We start from the raw sequence: 19,170 nt of genomic DNA, 5'->3' as shown, positions 1-19,170 counted from the left end.
TTTGCGGAAAGGGACAGATTTGCTTCATGTTAGAACAGAACTACTACGTAAAAAGTGTCCCTGTATTTTAGCTAAACCAAAGGTGTCCTCCTGGCATTGGCTGATCCACTGGGAAAGTTGCCAACGACTAATCTAATGTCAGGCAACGTCACGTCTGAGCTGACCAAGCGGCCTTTCCTGGAACCACTGAAGTCACTGCTTGGGAAATATCCAGATAGAGAATACGAAGAACTGGGATAAATAAACAAAAAGTGGTGGTCTAGAAAAAAGCGGACAACTAGACCACTATCTGATCCATGAACGCATCCTGCCCTGGTTATCCTCCTCAATACTTAACACTGCATGTACAAAATTTAACAAAGAGAAAGAGATAACTTAATGGGGAGGAATAATCATCCAGGTCCCCAGAGCAGGAAGTTAGCACTTGATTAGCAGCACCTGTCCTACTTAGCATCTGAATTCCTATGGAAGCGGGAAGGGTTTTTCCACACACAGCTTCTCCATTTTGGCTTTATTTTTGTTGAATAAATGATGACGCGGTGTAATAAGTCATGAGTTGTTGTTCATCTGAGGTTGTTTTTCCCTAATTTGTAGACCCGCTAAAGAACAGATGACGGTTATTATGTCCCGTTATGCAAAACCATAGAATTAAAAGAGGGTGTCCTTTCTTTTTCTCACGGCTGTGTATCTTATCTCATTCTAACAGACGCACGAAACGTGTCCTTCGCACTGTGTATGGTAGACGTTCGCTATGCACAGAAACTGCTTCAAGAAAGAAAAAGACCCCCTTCACCTAATTTTTTGGACTACCCACGGACTGTAGTTTTGTTCTTTATAATTATTTAGGAGATATTTGGTCGAACTGAAATCTGTGGCAAAACATGGCAAACCCTTCCTCATGATAATGACTTTGCCATCAAAAAGTGACCTTCCCAGTGGCTCCCTTAGCCTTACAAAGCCTGTTACAACTTTAAAACGCCATTATAGAGGTTTATTTAGCGTATTTTTTTGCAGTTCAGGTGGGCCACTAACACTTAATGGTTTGCAGGATAAAAACGATGAAAGAAGGAAAGAAGGAGACCTCAACGTGCCTGGTTCGGTGGAAAGAAGATCTCTATGTGTCTGGCTTGGTGGAAAGAAGGAGATCGGGGGGGGGGGGGGAGTGGTAGAAACATTTAAATACATAAAAGTAAAGGGGGGGGTTATTTCACAGGAGGAGAAATGTTAGATTATGAGCTCATAATCTAACACTAGATGTCAGGGGCTAAAATGGAACGTAAGGAAGATTCCATTTACCGAGAGGCGGGTAGAGTAGAAGTGGTAGAGGGTAATACATGATTGGGATAGGCATATGGCGCCTGAATCTAAGACGAGACCAACGACTGCCAACGACATCTCAGATTACAAAATTGGAGCTTCTGTGTTTAGATTATCGTTAAATATCGACAATTTTAACCAAATCTTGGTTAATGAGAAACGAACGTGGATTTACTTCTTTACTTTGGTGTCATTCCTTCCCTTTGCTCTTGGTTATAAAACAATTAAAAAGACATAAAAAATAGGCCGTGAGAAAGCACATTTCATTTCGTCCTCCACACCCTGACTTGGATCAGAAACGGACGCAGGACCAGATGACATGTCAAAACAGCGCTGGGTTGTAAAAGTCCCACAAGCACAGGCCTCCCTACTTTCCTTGAACCTTTTAAACATGTGGCCTTTAAGCCTAGTCCATATGATTAAAGGAGCCATGTTAAACTGCATGGGGCCGATTTATGAAAACTTGGAACAGCCTCCCAGCAGAAGTGGTAGAGGCAAATAGAGAGAGGGGATTTACACATTCATGGGATAGATAGAGGGCATCACCATGTTCTCCGCTATACTAGTAGACACATGGATGCAGAAGGGGGCGCTAGAGACCTAGTTCCCCAAGGCCTAGGGTGCTAGAAGCTGATGTGCTGGCCCTTAGATATAATTAGGATGAGTAGTACGTTGGTTGTCATGGCAATAAAACCACTTGGGCACCACAACTGCACTTTGCTAACCACGTATTTTATTGACAAGATTGGGGACAAAACATGGGCCTCCCAACACATCCCTCGACGCGGTGACTTTAATGAATTCGCAACCGGTCGTCCGAGATAACAGGAACAGAAAGTAGACTCTTCAAACGGATGACATGAATATTGCATCAAGAGACCCTGACGGCAGGGCTTTTATCGCTACCGTCAGCGGGAAGCAAACAGATGTGCGAAGCCACAAGACGTCTAATACCAGAGGACAGGACCGGCTGCTCGATCCTCAGGAGCCGCCGAACACAACCATGAATGTTACAGAGCTACAGCACAGATTGGCAACATGTGATGAACCATGTGCTGGATTATGGATCATACTGGTAAACCGGATTAAGGTATACAGGAATAGAGCTCCTCGGGCGCGGGTTTTTCCCGATACTCTAGGCGAGGTCTGACCAGAGATCTGTAAAGCGGCAGAACCTCCTCCCTCTTCCTGCTATTTATGCCACCGGCCATACACCCCAGCACCCCACGACGTCTTTTTGCTTTGTTACACCGTCTGCTCACCTTATGAAAGAACCCACAATAAACCCATACTGGGATTTTAATGCGTTTCAGGAAAAAAGTCTCCCACTGAATCAACAATATGATCCAGCAAATCAACAGCCGCTGCAGGGCTCTATACCTGTCGTTACAGGTCTGGTTGCGCGGTAACTCCCATTTTCCTTGGCAAGCGTTGATTTTGGATGGGAATTACAAATACTATTTTAAGGGTCCAAGACTGGAAAGCCCGTGGGTCCCAGACTGCCTTTATATATTAAATTATTCACCGGCTAGGGGGGGGGGGGAAGGGATGTGTCTGAACCAAGGCATCGGAACGCTGGCTCCAGCAAGTCATGCCCTGCAGTGACCCCTCATCGCTCGGCTCCTGCCAACGCCAGGCAATGCAGGAACAACTGGTTTTTTGTAGCAGTCACAGTTTGGAGCCATCATAGTCCTTTCTTTGTTTGCTAGTTCATATTATCTCTATGTACATATTAAACTTGGCAAAAAAAGTCTATTCTGCTGTTAACAGAAGCCGCAATAGAAGACGTGGTTACAATGTAGCCAGCAAAAGGGCCAAAGGTTTGAGAGAAGCCATCATGTTCTGCAGCCATCGAAAGAATATTTGGGTTGCTTCTCTTATAAATAAGGCATTTCGGCCTTGGCCAGCTATGTCTAGCGGGGCAGTTCCAGGTCAGGGGTACTTTGAGGTGGGATATGGAGCAATGTGACAAAGCTTAGCAACAGCAGGCAGCGTGAAGAAGTAATGCTGTAGAGGTTTGGGACGGCGGAGGGGCAGATCTCCATCAGACATCAGACCCCATTCGATGCCAAGATGTCTGCAGAAGAAGGGGTGATTGTGGATGGAGGGCTTCTTCAGGTAGATCAGGCCTTGGGCAGCAAACATCACACACACACACACACAACGGGGTAATTATTTTTGCTATACACATGCAAGCACTTTCCAAAGGATCTCCCCTGACCTGACCACTTAGTTGTGAAATTGATCGAGGTCCGTGCTATTACAGTTCAGACCTTAATCACAGCCCTAAGTGGCCGTTTGGTCACGTACTGAAGAAGAGCACCACATTATGACATCATATCCTGCCATTCAGCTTCAATACATCACGAGGCGAGTGGATGGGTAACATAATATTTTGGGTTGAAAAAAGCAGACCCAAGTCCATCAAGTTGAACCATTGTATTGATCCTTGCTGGTTTTGATTCCCAAAACAACAAATTAAGCCCAGTAAAGGTGTCCTGTTTTAGGCAACTGAAATGATGGGGAGGGGGGAACAAATAAAGTTTTAGCTTCAAATTCATTCATTCATTTCCATTATTTAACACGGCGAGGCGATTTAATCTCGTTGACCTTTCCAAACCATCCCGATCCAGAGGAACTACAACTCCCATGATGCTCACCATGGCCGCCGGTATCGTAACAAACTCGTCCAATGTTCCTATACATTAGAAATAAATGTATTTTTACAGCGGATGTTGGTGGGATATGTAAACGCTGGGTTTCCAGGAGCTTCTATCCCTGATTAGGAGATAACAGATTACGGACGGAGCTGCGCATGGAGGAAAATGACTCATCCGTCGCTGATATGAGATCAGGAGAGCCGGCAGATGGGCGCCTGAAATGCCAGGGTGACATCTGGATTTTAACGAAACCGCCAAGCTAGACCCAGCCGTCATCCGACAGCTCAAAACGCCTACTTGCATACTGCAGCTGCTTCCATCGGCGAACGCTGAGAGCGGAGAAGGTTCTTACATTTTTAGTGCTTCGGTTTAACACCGTTTCACCACTTTCTGCATTTATATTAAGGATCTATTACCCCGGACACACAGATTTCTGATCATTTTGATCTATACATTCTGCTAGTCCTCTCACTGTACCCACAACGCGTCCAGATAATAAAAGACATCACTGCATCAGACGTTAAAACGTTCGATCTATGCATTCGCTAACATGTTTAGCGCAGCCTGCAAATACATTTCATAGATATATGCATGGAGACAGCATTCTTACATAGAAACCTAGAATGTGCCCATTCGGCCCATCCAGACTCAAACCTTAATCAGTTGTTGGTCTCGTCGTAGATTCCCTTTATGCCTATCCTGTGCATGCTTACATTCCCCGCTGGGAGGCTGTTCCACGTATCCACAACTCTCTCTGTAAAGAGTAAAATACTTCTAATTAAGTAAGGAAGGAACGTTCCAGGTGATTCGTTTGTTTTTTTTAAGTCTAGCCGGATTTTTTAGCCGGGGTGGAGGAGTCCGGAGACGTTGCAGATTAGCGAGTGCAGAGTATATCTGGGTGTAATGAGATTACAGATATAACGCACACTGTAGAATATTCACGGCTCACAGACAGAGGAAAACCCGGTGTTACGAAGGGGGAGGTCAGAACGGGTCTCCTATATCGATCCATTAAGCACCCCGACGTTGTATTAACAGCGGGACCACCATCAGGGATCCAAACAAGCTGGGGGTCCGGCTTCCCCAATCTGTCATGGGCCCCCCTTATTGGCCGTTGAGGCCTGCTACCAAGAATGGGGGCCACCACAGACTGCTACTTGGGACTAGGCTCTCACCGGCTGTGGGGTCCCAATGGCCACTTTGCAGGGATTGGGGCCCAGGGGCTGTTTCTGGACTTTGGCCTCAACTGCAAGCATGGGTTGGGGCAGCGAAAAGAGCATGTGGCAGGACAGGGGCCCTATACAGAAGGCTATATGTCATTGTGGGGTTTTTTCTTTATTGCTTCCCGTCTCTTAAAAAATGTGGTTAATAGTTTATTCAAATACTACAGTTGCCTAGCAACAGAGTCCTGCCATTTCCCCCAAAGCCCTCCCCCCTATGTATTACATCACAGCAGTCTGACCACCAGCAGCCACGCCCACCTGCCATGTCCTGCTCCTGCGTGTGAAACAGATGTGAGTGAGCGAGGTGTTCCGTGTGATAGATGTGATGAGAGTGATTAGAAGTCAACGCTGTGATGTCAGGAATGGGCGGGCTTAGCAACGAAGATCAGAGAAAATACAGCAAAATTGTCTGTTATTTGAAAAAATGAATACGTTTATTTTAGTTACTTTTCTTACTCGTTATCGACAGAAAGACCCCGTTCAGAATCGCCTCCGGTCCACCCACCCACAAGGGCTACGGCATTGACGAGCGCGAAGCTCCACTCAAGTTTCCGCCCCGGGATAGTTTATCCACCTGTCTCTAAGAACGAAGGAAATCCAGTAACGATAACGAGCGGAAGGTTTGTAAACGAGCAGAAAGGATTTTCTTGTAGTCTATAAAATTCTTAATGGAAAACCAGGAATTGTTGTTAGGAGGTTAAATATATTCTGAATGAAGTCACCTGTGTTCAAGCAGGGATTTCAGCTAGGAGATGCCTTTAGGGCTCGAGACTTTACAATATTTGGGCACTGGAGTTCTGCATTACACCCGCCAGAATATCATCCGATATGCGAGAACACCGACGGTCACCGCTGGATATGTAAATACAACTCCCATCATGCCGAAACTAGTGAGCCCGGTATGTGCGCTCGTTTCCCTGTAACAGGATCTCCATATTAACTAATCAGCAAATATATACAGGGAGGACACGGATTTCCCAATATCAGAAACTGCACGGAAAACACTTTCACAAAATGTACCATAGAAACAATATATACACCATCCGCCAATCCCATATACATCCTATACACCACCCGCCAATCCCATTCACATCATACACACCATCCGCCAATCCCATATACATCCTATACACCATCCGCCAATCCCATATACATCCTATACACCACCCGCCAATCCCATATACATCCTATACACCATCCACCAATCCCATATACATCATATACACCACCCGCCAATCCCATTCACATCATACACACCATCCGCCAATCCCATATACATCCTATACACCATCCGCCAATCCCATATACATCCTATACACCATATACACCACCCGCCAATCCCATTCACATCATACACACCATCCGCCAATCCCATATACATCCTATACACCATCCGCCAATCCCATATACATCCTATACACCACCCGCCAATCCCATTCACATCATACACACCATCCGCCAATCCCATATACATCCTATACACCATCCGCCAATCCCATATACATCATATACACCATCCGCCAATCCCATATACATCCTATACACCATCCGCCAATCCCATATACATCCTATACACCACCCGCCAATCCCATATACATCCTATACACCATATACACTACCCGCCAATCCCATTCACATCATACACACCATCCGCCAATCCCATATACATCCTATACACCACCCGCCAATCCCATTCACATCATATACACCATCCGCCAATCCCATATACATCCTATACACCATATACACCACACGCCAATCCCATTCACATCATATACACCATCCGCCAATCCCATATACATCCTATACACCATATACACCACCCGCCAATCCCATTCACATCATATACACCACCCGCCAATCCCATTCACATCATATACACCATCCGCCAATCCCATATACATCCTATACACCATATACATCATCCGCCAATCCCATTCACATCATATACACCATCCGCCAATCCCATATACATCCTATACACCATATACACCACCCGCCAATCCCATTCACATCATATACACCACCCGCCAATCCCGTATACATCCTATACACCATCCGCCAATCCCATATACATCCTATACACCATCCACCAGTACCATATACATCCTAAACACCATCCGCCGATCCCATATACATCCTATACACCATATACACCACCCGCCAATCCCATTCACATCATATACACCACCCGCCAATCCCATTCACATCATATACACCATCCGCCAATCCCATATACATCCTATACACCATATACACCACCCGCCAATCCCATTCACATCATATACACCACCCGCCAATCCCGTATACATCCTATACACCATCCGCCAGTACCATATACATCACATACACAATCCGCCAGTACCATATACATCCTATACACCATCCGCCGATCCCATTCACATCATATACACCATCCGCCGATCCCATTCACATCATATACACCATCCGCCGATCCCATTCACATCATATACACCATCCGCCGATCCCATATACATCCTATACACCATCCGCCAATCCCATATACATCCTATACACCATCCGCCAATCCCATATACATCCTATACACCATCCGCCAATCCCATATACATCCTATACACCATCCGCCAATCCCATATACATCATATACATCACATCCTATACACCATCTGCCAATATCATATACATCATCCGCCAATACCATATTCACCATCTACAGTATAGCACATACACACACATATATATATATATATACCAATAAAATATACATCAAATATACAATCAACAAATAACATGTATAGCATATTTAGCTTCTTCCAATAACATATGTATCATATATGCCATCTACCAATAGTCTATATAACATCCGCCAATAACATACATACATACATATATATATATATGTATGTATGTATGTATGTATATCCCATTTTCCCTGCCTTCTCCTCATATGCCTATCCCATACGTGTTTAAGTTCCTTCACTGTATTAAACCTCTACCACATCTATTGGGAGGCTGTTCCACATATCTACCACCATCTCAGTAAGTATCATACTTACTCTCAACAGCATCTTTAATATGGAACAGGAGATAACCTGCAAGTTATTTTCGTTGGGGGGGGGGGGGCTGCCCTGATTTAAAGATTTTGAGCCACTACATGCTGCTTGTCTCTTACTTGCAATTCAACATGTAGCCACCAGGGCACCTAGATTAACATGGGCTTTAGACAGCATGTGCATCAGGACTAGATCCTCTCTGGGCTCCATCTATGCATTTTCTATACTGTCTCTTTGTGTAAGGGTAATTAAACAGGACTGGTTCACTCACAGGGGGGTTTATCATCATTCAGCTCCTATACATTACGAAGGGCCAACCCCAGTGAGCTTCTATATCATAAAATATTATTATTATCATTATTGTTAATAAAAAGCCTGAGTTGACTCTTTGAGTGCCAAAGGGCTGGGTATAGGAGTGTATTTGATCTGCAGTCTGCTGGCACCCAAGGTGTTAATGACACTAGTGGTACATGAAGCCTGGGAGTTTGAGTTAATCCATTTACATCACAGAGGAGGAGGGCAGATAATTGCCCCAACAGCCCTCTACTATATTAACTAGAGCCACCAGAGAGTAAAGGCAGCAGCTGGGGCAGGTAAGCCGGTAGCGAACCAATTCGGATGAGCTGTATGGGGCTACTGGGTCCCCATTGGCGCCCTTGTTTTTTTGTATGGTGGCTGCGACTGATAGGTATCAGCGCATTGGGGTGAATCTGGGTGAATGGGGAATCTGGGTACACGGGGGGAGGGGGGGGGATCTATCAGTATTTTAACATAGAGGTACTCACAGCCAATAAACACGCAGCAGACATCTTGCTGACCACTGGAATTCTGCGGCAGCCGGCACCCCTCTTCCAAGTAGCCCACATGGCTAGAGGACAGGAGATGTCAGAGAGTCCAGGACCCCTCATCAGCACACAGGAGGCTAGCTCATGCTCTTTGCTTATTGGGGCAGATCTCAGCAGCCCCTCTGGGGCAGTAGAAGGCAGACGGTTAGCTGGGCAGGGTGAGACCGGGCGGCGCACGGGTCGGTGGCCATAGCTGGGGTAAGAGCAGGTTCACCGCTCCCCTCTCCAGCACCAGAATGCCACGGCACTGACAGCGGCCAGGGGAGCAGCCCTGCGAGCCCCGCCCACCATGACGCTACACAGCGAGACAAAGCAGAGGGGACCCGCCCCCTGCAGCTGACTGCATGAGATTGTCCGATGCGGACACGCCTATCAGGCTATGACATCATCCCCGGCAGAGCAACGCAGGTCAGCTCAGCATTAGTCACACTGCAACTCTCATCACCTCGTCAGGGAATCAGCGTCCGAGCCCTGGAAGCCTCTAGAACCCTGCGACTCGTATCATGCTCAGCCAGCCTTACAAATACCCCACCACTCCGGCTTCTATTTCTTGCCAACATTTTGTCTGGGAAACAGGTAGTTATTCCTCCTAAATACATGTGTCAAAAATATTAATAGTAATAATAATAATAATTGTAGTAATAATAATAATAATAATAATAGCAGTAATAATTATAATATTGTTAATAATACTACTACTAATATTAATAGTTGTAGTACAAATAATAGTAGTAATAATAATAGTAATAATATTAATAATAGTAGTAATAATGATAATACTACTAATAATCGTAGTAATAATAATACTAATAGTAATAATAGTAGTAATAATGATAAAAATAATACTAATAATAATAGTAGTGATAATAATATTAATAATAGTAGTAATAATAGTAATAATAATACTTATAATAATAGTAGTAATAATGATTATAATACTACTACTAATAATAATAGTAATAATAATAGTAGCAATAATAGTTATAATAATAATTAAATAGCACCTGTGTGTAAGTAGACAGTGTCTAGTAAAGAAACTGGCCCTTTTTGTGTAATAGTTAACAAACGTACAGATTTCCTCAGGACAGCCCTGACAGAGAGACTTATGTTCCAGCTGTCTGAACCGGCCCCTGTCCCGATCTCCAGGGCCGGGTTGGGGGATGACTAAGCTGTGCTGGCGCTTTAAGGCCATCAGCCGTGAAATCACGCAGTGTGGGGCCGCGCATATCCAGCCCGAAGTCATCCTCAACAAGACCCCGTGTGCCGCTAAGTAAGCATGCGGCCTCTTTCTATATCTGTGAAAGGGCAGCAGCACTGCACAGGCAGCGTGTTATATGATGTCAGAGGTGTGCACAATAAGGGCAGAGCTGCGTTATGATGTCAAACATTGGCTATATATATATATATATGTGAATGGATTTCTATGATTAATTCTGTGATGTCATGCTGGTCAGACGTCTCATTATATTGAATTTTGTCACAGAGAGCTGGGTATATGTACTTCCTCCTCGGATTCAGTTACCTTTATATTAGGAACCCCTGTTACATCTATGTGAACCCCATCCAAATAATACATCAGCCTAGCTGCCGATGGACCCAAATTTGCTGGGACTCCCTACCATCAGCTGTCCCAACCAAGATACCATCATGTATACAGAATACCATGTATTGTGTGTGTGTGTGTGTGGGTGGGGGGGGGTATATGTGATGTCATAAGCCTTCCAGTGTCCTGGTTTTATAGGAAATATAATGCTGATAGAATGTGACGGCAGATGTGACGGCAGATCCCCCCCATTCTCTCCCCATCTAGTCGCTCGTTTCTCCCGCTGTAAAGACTCAGACCTTAATCAGTCGTTGGTCTCGTCTTCGATTCAGGAGCCGTGTGCCTACCCCATGCATGTTTAATACCCTCACTGTATTAACCTCTACCACTTCTGCTGGAAGGTTGTTCCGCTTATCTACCACCCTCTCAATAAAGTAAAACTTCCTTCCATTACATGTGAGCTTCTAATGTTTTTCCTCCTTTGATATAATCTTCCCTCCTGTACTTTGTTAAATCACCTTACATATTGAAATGTTTTCAACGTCAGGAGCAGGGCTGTCTAATAGTAATTGGGCCCTGACCATGACCATATCTGGGAAATCTCAGGGTGAGGGGGCAGATTCTCGGGGTCACACAGTCTGTGGCTGATTCCTTCCTATTCTCAGTATGTTATAGTTGATTTCCCTGCTTGAATGCAGGTGACTCAAGTGTATCTTTAAATAATGACAAGGTTTCCATGTATGTGGCATGTAACGTTATGGAGCGTGGTGGCAGGACTGCTGCCGTTAGTTCAGGGGAAATCCCCATTGCGTGGCACACAGACACGGAGCGTATATCTACCTGTGTACTGACCTGGATTTATTAGCACTGCCTGCACTGACCTTATACATCGTGTGGACCTGCATTTAGCTCAAGAGCTTGATTGCCAGATGACGGGATACATCAGCCTCTGGCAGGAGGTGGTATTTCAAGGAATAGGGCCACAAAAACCTGACTGCCCAACCCATTAAGGGGTTTTTGGGTTAAAAAGCTGCTTTATTGGCTCTTGAGGTCTCCAGAACTGTTTGGATTATTTATCTCCTTTTAGGATTACCTACTAAGGAGCCTTATTCTGTTCTATGAAAGGTGTGCTGCTGCCACCTAGTGGATAGTTTGAGGAAATATATATATTATTATTATTTATTGTTTTATATAGCACCATCAAATTCCGTAGCGCTGTACAATGGGTAGACAGGACATAACAAGTAGTATATAACATAACAGTTTGATTTACAGAGACAACAGGTGAGGAGGGCCCTGCTCAAAAGTGCTTACAATCTAGATATCTGTATATATATATATATATATATATATATATATATATATACAGTATACCGTATATAATTCTTTATTAAGCACCAACATATTCTACTGCGCTGTACAATCTAAATATTGGGTGGGTAACAATTACATAACAATTATACAGATACAACAGGAGTTGAGGACTGTGCCCGTGAGCTTGCCGTCTATCCTTATAGCAAGGGCACATTGTGAATTTGGAATTTATGGATCAACCCACACGGTCATTTCCTTGGGGCCTTTTGGACTTTTCTGTCTCTCCTCACCATTTGTAATCCAAATTTTGATCGATAAAAAAGTTTCAGACTCTTTATTAGAATTATTTACTGACTAACCCCAAACAGGTAAAATAAATAAATGCATTAATTTATTGACACACATATATATATATATATATATATATATTTATCTGTGTGTGTAAATGTGATTTCACTAAAATGTTGACATGTAGGACCTGATCAGAGAGCCCTGAATTCCACGCTAGCCTCCATGGCCCATCGTCCTCGCCAGCACCACGGACAGCAGCCACATAGCAGACCACTGCGTGTACCTGCACAACACCGCCTAAGGGCAGCCGCTCACATCTGGAATTCTGGAACAGAATCCACCATGGGAAACCGACTGTCACTGATGTTATTTTTTATATTTAATGTTCCATTCAGATTTACAAGTTACGGCTCTGACATCATATCTGCTTACACCAAAATCAGATCACAGCAGGAACGCAGTGCTGAGTGATGTGAGGACCACCTGCACGGGGTCCCTCTCCTGCTGCAGGGGTATTTGCAGGGACAGAGACCGAATCAGTGATAGAGGAAGCTTCTCACTTTCTATCCAGGACAGGATCAACCTGAAAGAAGTGGGTTTTTTTTGTAGTAGAATGCTATGGTCAGTAGGACCGGAAGCTGCATGACTCTGCTGGTCAGGGGCGGGCTGGGCCGCTGGGTGCTGATGCTGCCGGCCGGCGCTACTTTAATACTTTTTAAAAAAAATTTAATATGGCAAGCCGATCTGGCATATTAAATAAATAAAAAAAAAATGATTAAAGTAGCTCCGGCCGGTGGCATCAGCACCCAGCGGCCGTTTAGATCAGTTTTCCAGCCGTCTGATGGCCGCATAGTGATGGGAGCAGCGTGAGGGGTGAAAGGTGAGTGCGAGGGGGCTGAGCCACTTCACTTGACTTGCCCCCCAGGCCTTAGGCTGCCAGCCCTCCCCTGCTGCTGGTAGGGAAAAGACCAGGCTCAGAGTTACTGCATCCAGCAGCCTGCAGTCACAGGGACAGAGATACTCTGTGCTGGTAGAAGCTCGGTTCCATGTGCATGTGTGGCTGTCTCTGTCTAAATACACGCGCTTGTCTCATATCTATGTAAAGGGTATGTATGTATGCATGTCTGGGCGTTATATATTTGGGTTCTATTCACTAAACAAAGAATCTGCAGTAAAGTTAAATAATTCAGCTTCCTAATATCACTAAGAATGGACGATCCCCAGTGCGCTTATCCTGCGCGAAGGTCTGAGTTGCCTTTACATTATGTAAAGGTAATGTGGGTGATTTCCTAAAATCTTCTTAACCGATTTACTTATGCATTATACAGGGCCAGCGCAGGCCATTCTGCATGAGAAGCTCACTGGAGTTTGATTTTTGTATTGTATAGTCATATCGGGGACTTGAAATGTTTGTTCTCAGGATCGACACAATCATTGCTCCACTTTAGATGAGTTGTTTGTTGTTGATGAATTAGTTACTGTAAGGGTAGGGTAAACACAGAGCTTTACTAGTTCATGCGCCAGCATTGTGTTGTAATTCATTAACAATTGCCATTCATTAGTATGCAGTGCCCCCTAGTGGCCATGCGAAAACAGACATGAATAAGTATCAAGTGCTTGAGACAACCTGAGCTTTTTTTTTTAATGTCAGAATCAAATTAAAGAATTGCCTCTGTAAAAAACTGACATTATCCTGGTTCAGTAATACATATGTTTGCCTGTTCTACAAATAAAAGCACTATACATGTGTATTGCCTACTTGAAAAAAGGTACCTAAATCGCCTGAACCTTCGTGAATTATACCCAATGCAGAACATTGTATTTACTGACAGAACACAAACTCTAGCCGGTTATATGGAATCCCACTATTCCTTCCTATGTACATATCGTTTTTTGCTGGTAACACGTTAATATGTATTAATAAAGGTTTTATTGTGGGATTGAGGTATGTGTGACTTCTCTGCAGGTGTGACTGGGTTGGACTTCTCCGCAGGTGTGACTGGGTGGGACTTCTCCGCAGGTGTGACTGGGTTGGACTTCTCCGCAGGTGTGACTGGGTGGGACTTCTCCGCAGGTGTGACTGGGTGGGACTTCTCCGCAGGTGTGACTGGGTGGGACTTCTCCGCAGGTGTGACTGGGTTGGACTTCTCCGCAGGTGTGACTGGGTGTGACTTCTCCGCAGGTGTGACTGGGTGTGACTTCTCCACAGGTGTGACTGGGTGGGACTTTTTTCTCGGGATACCTGGGAGTTTTCTTGGTTTGATGCAGAGTCTCCGGGTGAATCGCCGCTTTCTGGGTCTCCGGGTAAGTTTCCTCTTTCTCTGGGCACTCCCACCACCGCCAACTCACGCCCCTCATGCTAATGAGGCTAGCTCCACCCCTTTGGGAAGCCACTCCCCCAGAAGAGGGGACGCTCCTGGTGGCCTACCATGGGCAGTTCCCTGGGGACGTCAATCACGCAGTTTAATGAATGACCGTCGCTGGCTTCTGTATGTTTCGTGTCTGTAGTCTGTACTCGCGTACGTCTGTCTGCAGGAGGGGTGTCCACAGTCACTGACCCAAAGCACCAAAGACCATCACATTGATTGCCAACAGAAAGCTCCAGCTGTGGGTTGTTTTAATTAATAAATTTAGTTCTGTCAAAAGTTGTGACAGTTGCTGGTACCATTTCAAGAAAATTCTCACCATATTTTTTTTATTTCTAGTATTTCATTAAAGATAAATTTTCAAAAATATTCTGCTGTTTTCTATTTTATAACATTTCTAGCTTTAATAATATAAAGTTTTCAGGCAGCTGCATATCAGCCGTTTGTATGATTCTTGGTCTGTTATCTGACCCCGATCTACTAAACACCCCGACTCCTTATCATACAGCACTGGGGGGTTATATTACTGTATACAGCACTGGGAGGTTATTACTGTATACAGCACTGGGGGTTATTACTGTATACAGCGCTGGGGGTTATATTACTGTATACAGTGCTGGGGGTTATTACTGTATACAGAGCTGGGGTTTATATTACTGTATACAGCACTGGGGGGTTATATTACTCTATACAGCGCTGGGGGGTTATATTACTGTATACAGCACTGGGGGTTATATTACTGTATACAGCACTGGGGGTTATATTACTGTATACAGCACTGGGGGGTTATATTACTGTATACAGTACTGGGAGGTTATTACTGTATACAGCACTGGGGGTTATTACTGTATACAGCGCTGGGGGTTATATTACTGTATACAGTGCTGGGGGTTATATTACTGTATACAGAGCTGGGGTTTATATTACTGTATACAGCACTGGGGGGTTATTACTGTATAAGGCGCTGGGGGTTATATTACTGTATACAGCACTGGGGGGTTATATTACTCTATACAGCGCTGGGGGGTTATATTACTGTATACAGCACTGGGGGTTATATTACTGTATACAGCACTGGGGGGTTATTACTGTATACAGCACTGGGGGGTTATTGATGTATACAGCGCTGGGGGTTATTACTGTATACAGCACTGGGGGTTATTACTATATACAGCGCTGGGGGTTTTTACTGTATAGGGTGCTGGGGTGATTACTGTATAGGGCACTGGAGTTATTATTGTATACAGCCCCGGGGGATATTGATATATATACAGTGCTGGGGGTTATCACTGTATAGGGTGCTGGGGTTATTATTGTATACAGTGCCAGGGGTTATTGATGTATACAGTGCTGGGGGTTATTACTGCATAGGGTGCTGGGGTTATTACTGTATACAGCGCTGGGGGTTATTATTGTATACAGCGCTGGGGGTGTTGTTGGGACTTCCCCTGTAAGGATAAGATGTGTCTGTAGGAGGTGGAAAGAGGTGGAATTCTATTCTGGTTGGTTTTCTTCCTTTCTATTTTGAGAACCCACGTAGCCATAATTACAGGTAACGTAACGTGGTGAGCGCGGTTTCTTATTAAGGCCACTGAATGTGTCTGCGCCAAGACTAGACTTCCGTGAGTCTCGTAGATCTGTGGAAGGAGACAAACAGTCCCTACTTTGTTGGCTGTCCTGTTTTGGTTGTAGATCGTAGGGTGTAGACAGCACAATATGCTTTGTATCCTTGTGGTTTTACCTCCCAACTAATACGTCGGTGACCTGTTATAGTGAAGCTCGGGGTGTCTCAGTGCCCTTATTATGCATTCTGGGTTCCATCCAGCTTCTAATGGTCTCTCAAACCGCTTTCGCCCCATGTTTCTGAATTAACCCCTTAAGGACAATGGGGCGGTTCCTAAACCCATTGAAAACAATGCATTTTGAGCCCGTACGTGTAGGGGCTTTGTCATTAAGGGGTTAATACTTATGTCTCCAGACAGTATCACGTTCAGATACAGCTAAAATAGGACATGTATTCGTGTGTACATGTTCTAGGGTCTATTCAGTTATGGTTTCAATTCCTTGACTAAACTAGACATCATGCAAGGCCAACTCCAGTGAGCTTCGGGAAGAGCCTGGCCAGCCCTGGATAATGTATAGTTAAATCAATGACATTCCTTCAAAGTCTCCTCACCCATTGAATTATACATTATACAGGCCCACCTTATCCCTCCGCAGTGGGGGTAACCTGCCAGCGTTGGCCCCTTCATAACAAAGAGTGAGGGGAGAATTAAGACCAAACTCTCCTCCCAGCTCTCCCTTTAGTGAATAGGAGGAACTCACAAGTGTCCGTGCAATGGAATCGAGGTCTTTACTCTAACAGACACTGTGTGCTAGCAGGGCTCTCTCCACCTAATGCTTGTCTTAGTCTAATAGGGGTTGGATCCCTATGGTGGAATAAACGGCATACTGAAGATGCACCCACAGTTGGAAGTCATATATATATATACGGTATATATATATAAATATATATATATATATATACTGTGACAGAAAGCAGGGGATGATAATGGAGGGAGTGTATATATCCCCTTATATTTTGAAGGGTGGTTACCCACAATAGTTTTACTAGCCCCAGGGAGATGCACTGTTAATATTGGAATTATTAACGTCTGTTGCTGTTATTTGTGTGTTTTGGGTCCCTGGGGTGGAGCATTTGGAGAGTAGGGCGGGCCAGTGCTCCACTCCACAGTTTATGAGCAGCCGAAGACCAGCAGGTGGGAATCCAGTCCGGAGATTATCGGATACTCTCCTAGTACTCACCTGGTTCCACTAATTAATGGGAGAGGCAGTTAAGTAGCCTCCTGGTCTCAGTGCAGAGGAGAGATCATTTGGCTCCCTGAGAGAGAGCTGCCAAAAAACACTGACTGCTGCAATTATTGCATATATTGTGTTATTTTGTTTTGTTGGAACGGATAAGCCGTCCAACTGCAGTTAGGTTGGAGTAACTTGTATTAGTTAGTGCTCACAAGAGCGAGGCTTTTTGTTTTGATTTATTTATTTTCTGTTATGCCTGTGACGAAAAATAAAAACAGGCCCAGCCTTTTATTTTACCCTCCTCGTGTCTGAGCCGTCTCTGCAGCCTGGAAGACTGTGTGTAAGTAAAGATTCCCGGACAGAGTACCAAAGTGAAGGGGTATTCTGTCACAATACACATACACATATACACACTTTACATAAACAGCTATTTCTGGTCTCTGATTTCCACGAAGAAGGCAGAGCCGAATCTCCTGTCTGCCCATTGTTTCCGCTCTTGCAGGCATTCTGCTTGGTAGGCACTGCATGTTGCCTGTCTACATCCGTCCACGGGTTATGCGTTTGGCTTCACAATGAGGAAATGATAGGGTTTGGAGACAGGCTCTATACTGGAGGTATATGTGAGGTCATGACCCATGGTATATATGTGAATGATAGGTCACGACCCGCCATATATATATATATATATATATATATATATATATATATATATATATATATATATATGCCAATGTGAGGACTGCTCTGTTCTCACTCAGAGCCCGAATCTACTAGACAAACACATTGTCTCCTTATCATACTGCCTTTGGGGAACAATAGAATTGCTCAGTCTCAATCACCCAGTCACACACTCTGACTAATGAAAGTCTATGGAGGAACAGACTTCATTAGCATCGCCTTAAAGCATTGTCTCAGTGTGGTGTCTGAGCCGGGAAAGTAAAAAACGACTGACATCAAATTACTGACGGCAATGGGGACTTATTGGAACAAAATGAGATAGAACTGCACACCCTCTGGGTTAAAGCTAAAGGGAAAAAATGTTTTCCCCTTTAAAATGAGAACAAAAGAGTCTAGGAAGTAGATGTGAATAATATGTATTGTGTTGCAGACGAGTCAGTAGTGCTTCTTCTCAACGAGGTTGACAATGGACAATAGTAAGTAGCTGAACCGCTCCTAAGGATTATTTTAGCTGTATTTTATTTTTATTATTTTAACTTCTTTTGCAATATATATATATATATATTGTATCTTTCTGTAGATTAATTCGGAGTCTTGTCATTGTGACCTCTGTCTTTGCCTTTTAATATATTTATTTTTAAATATTATTTTAAGAAATATTTTTCCATCTATTGAAACATTTTTTTTTATTTTTTTTTTATAAACTTTTGCCTGCTATACATTTATAAAAAGGGAAGTAAAAAACCCAGACAAGCTTTACTAATCTCAGAACACCAGAATGCAAAAATTTATGAAAGAAGTGTAAGTTTGCGGTTCATTAAGAAAGCACTGCAGCTTTTTTTTTTTTTTTTTTTTTTTAAGTTAACCGCTTCTTCCCTGCTGCGGTTGGACCATAACTCTTGCAATCCCAGCCAGCCAGTTCGTCTTTGCATAGCTCATGGTCTGCTGTATACATTGTACAACGCTACGGAATTTGATGGCGCTATATAAAACAATAAATAATAATAATACATTGGTCCTATAACAGAAGGGTCTATTCACAACAATAGGTTGTGAGTTGGCAGTTGTGTCGCGTTTGCACGGAGAGGACTAAATGGTC

General features: G+C 44.0%; 2 protein-coding genes across 2 annotated transcripts in view; one reads left to right on the top strand and one right to left on the bottom strand.

Moving 5' to 3' along the window:
- TNFRSF21 (TNF receptor superfamily member 21) overlaps window positions 1–9,371 on the bottom strand; it is a 33,376-nt gene extending 24,005 nt beyond the window's left edge. Inside the window, exons 1-3 of the mRNA XM_089499203.1 lie at window positions 9,313–9,371; window positions 9,021–9,103; window positions 5,153–5,223 (exon numbers count right to left, since the gene is read on the bottom strand). Of these exons, the coding sequence (XP_089355329.1) occupies window positions 5,153–5,223; window positions 9,021–9,103; window positions 9,313–9,371 (213 nt within the window). The remainder of the gene's footprint in view (window positions 1–5,152; window positions 5,224–9,020; window positions 9,104–9,312) is intronic.
- An 869-nt stretch (window positions 9,372–10,240) lies between these two features.
- Window positions 10,241–19,170, top strand: part of CD2AP (CD2 associated protein) — a 42,644-nt gene continuing 33,714 nt past the window's right edge. The window contains exons 1-3 of the mRNA XM_089499202.1: window positions 10,241–10,350; window positions 14,222–14,356; window positions 14,438–14,532. Of these exons, the coding sequence (XP_089355328.1) occupies window positions 10,241–10,350; window positions 14,222–14,356; window positions 14,438–14,532 (340 nt within the window). The remainder of the gene's footprint in view (window positions 10,351–14,221; window positions 14,357–14,437; window positions 14,533–19,170) is intronic.

The sequence above is a fragment of the Sceloporus occidentalis genome, unplaced genomic scaffold, assembly GCF_023333645.1.
Source record: "Sceloporus occidentalis isolate IW3139 unplaced genomic scaffold, rSceOcc1.0.p SCAF_131, whole genome shotgun sequence".
In the NCBI taxonomy this organism is placed as follows: Eukaryota; Metazoa; Chordata; class Lepidosauria; order Squamata; family Phrynosomatidae; genus Sceloporus; species Sceloporus occidentalis.
Note: the sequence above shows the minus strand (reverse complement) of the source record. Positions and strands in the feature narration are given on the sequence as shown.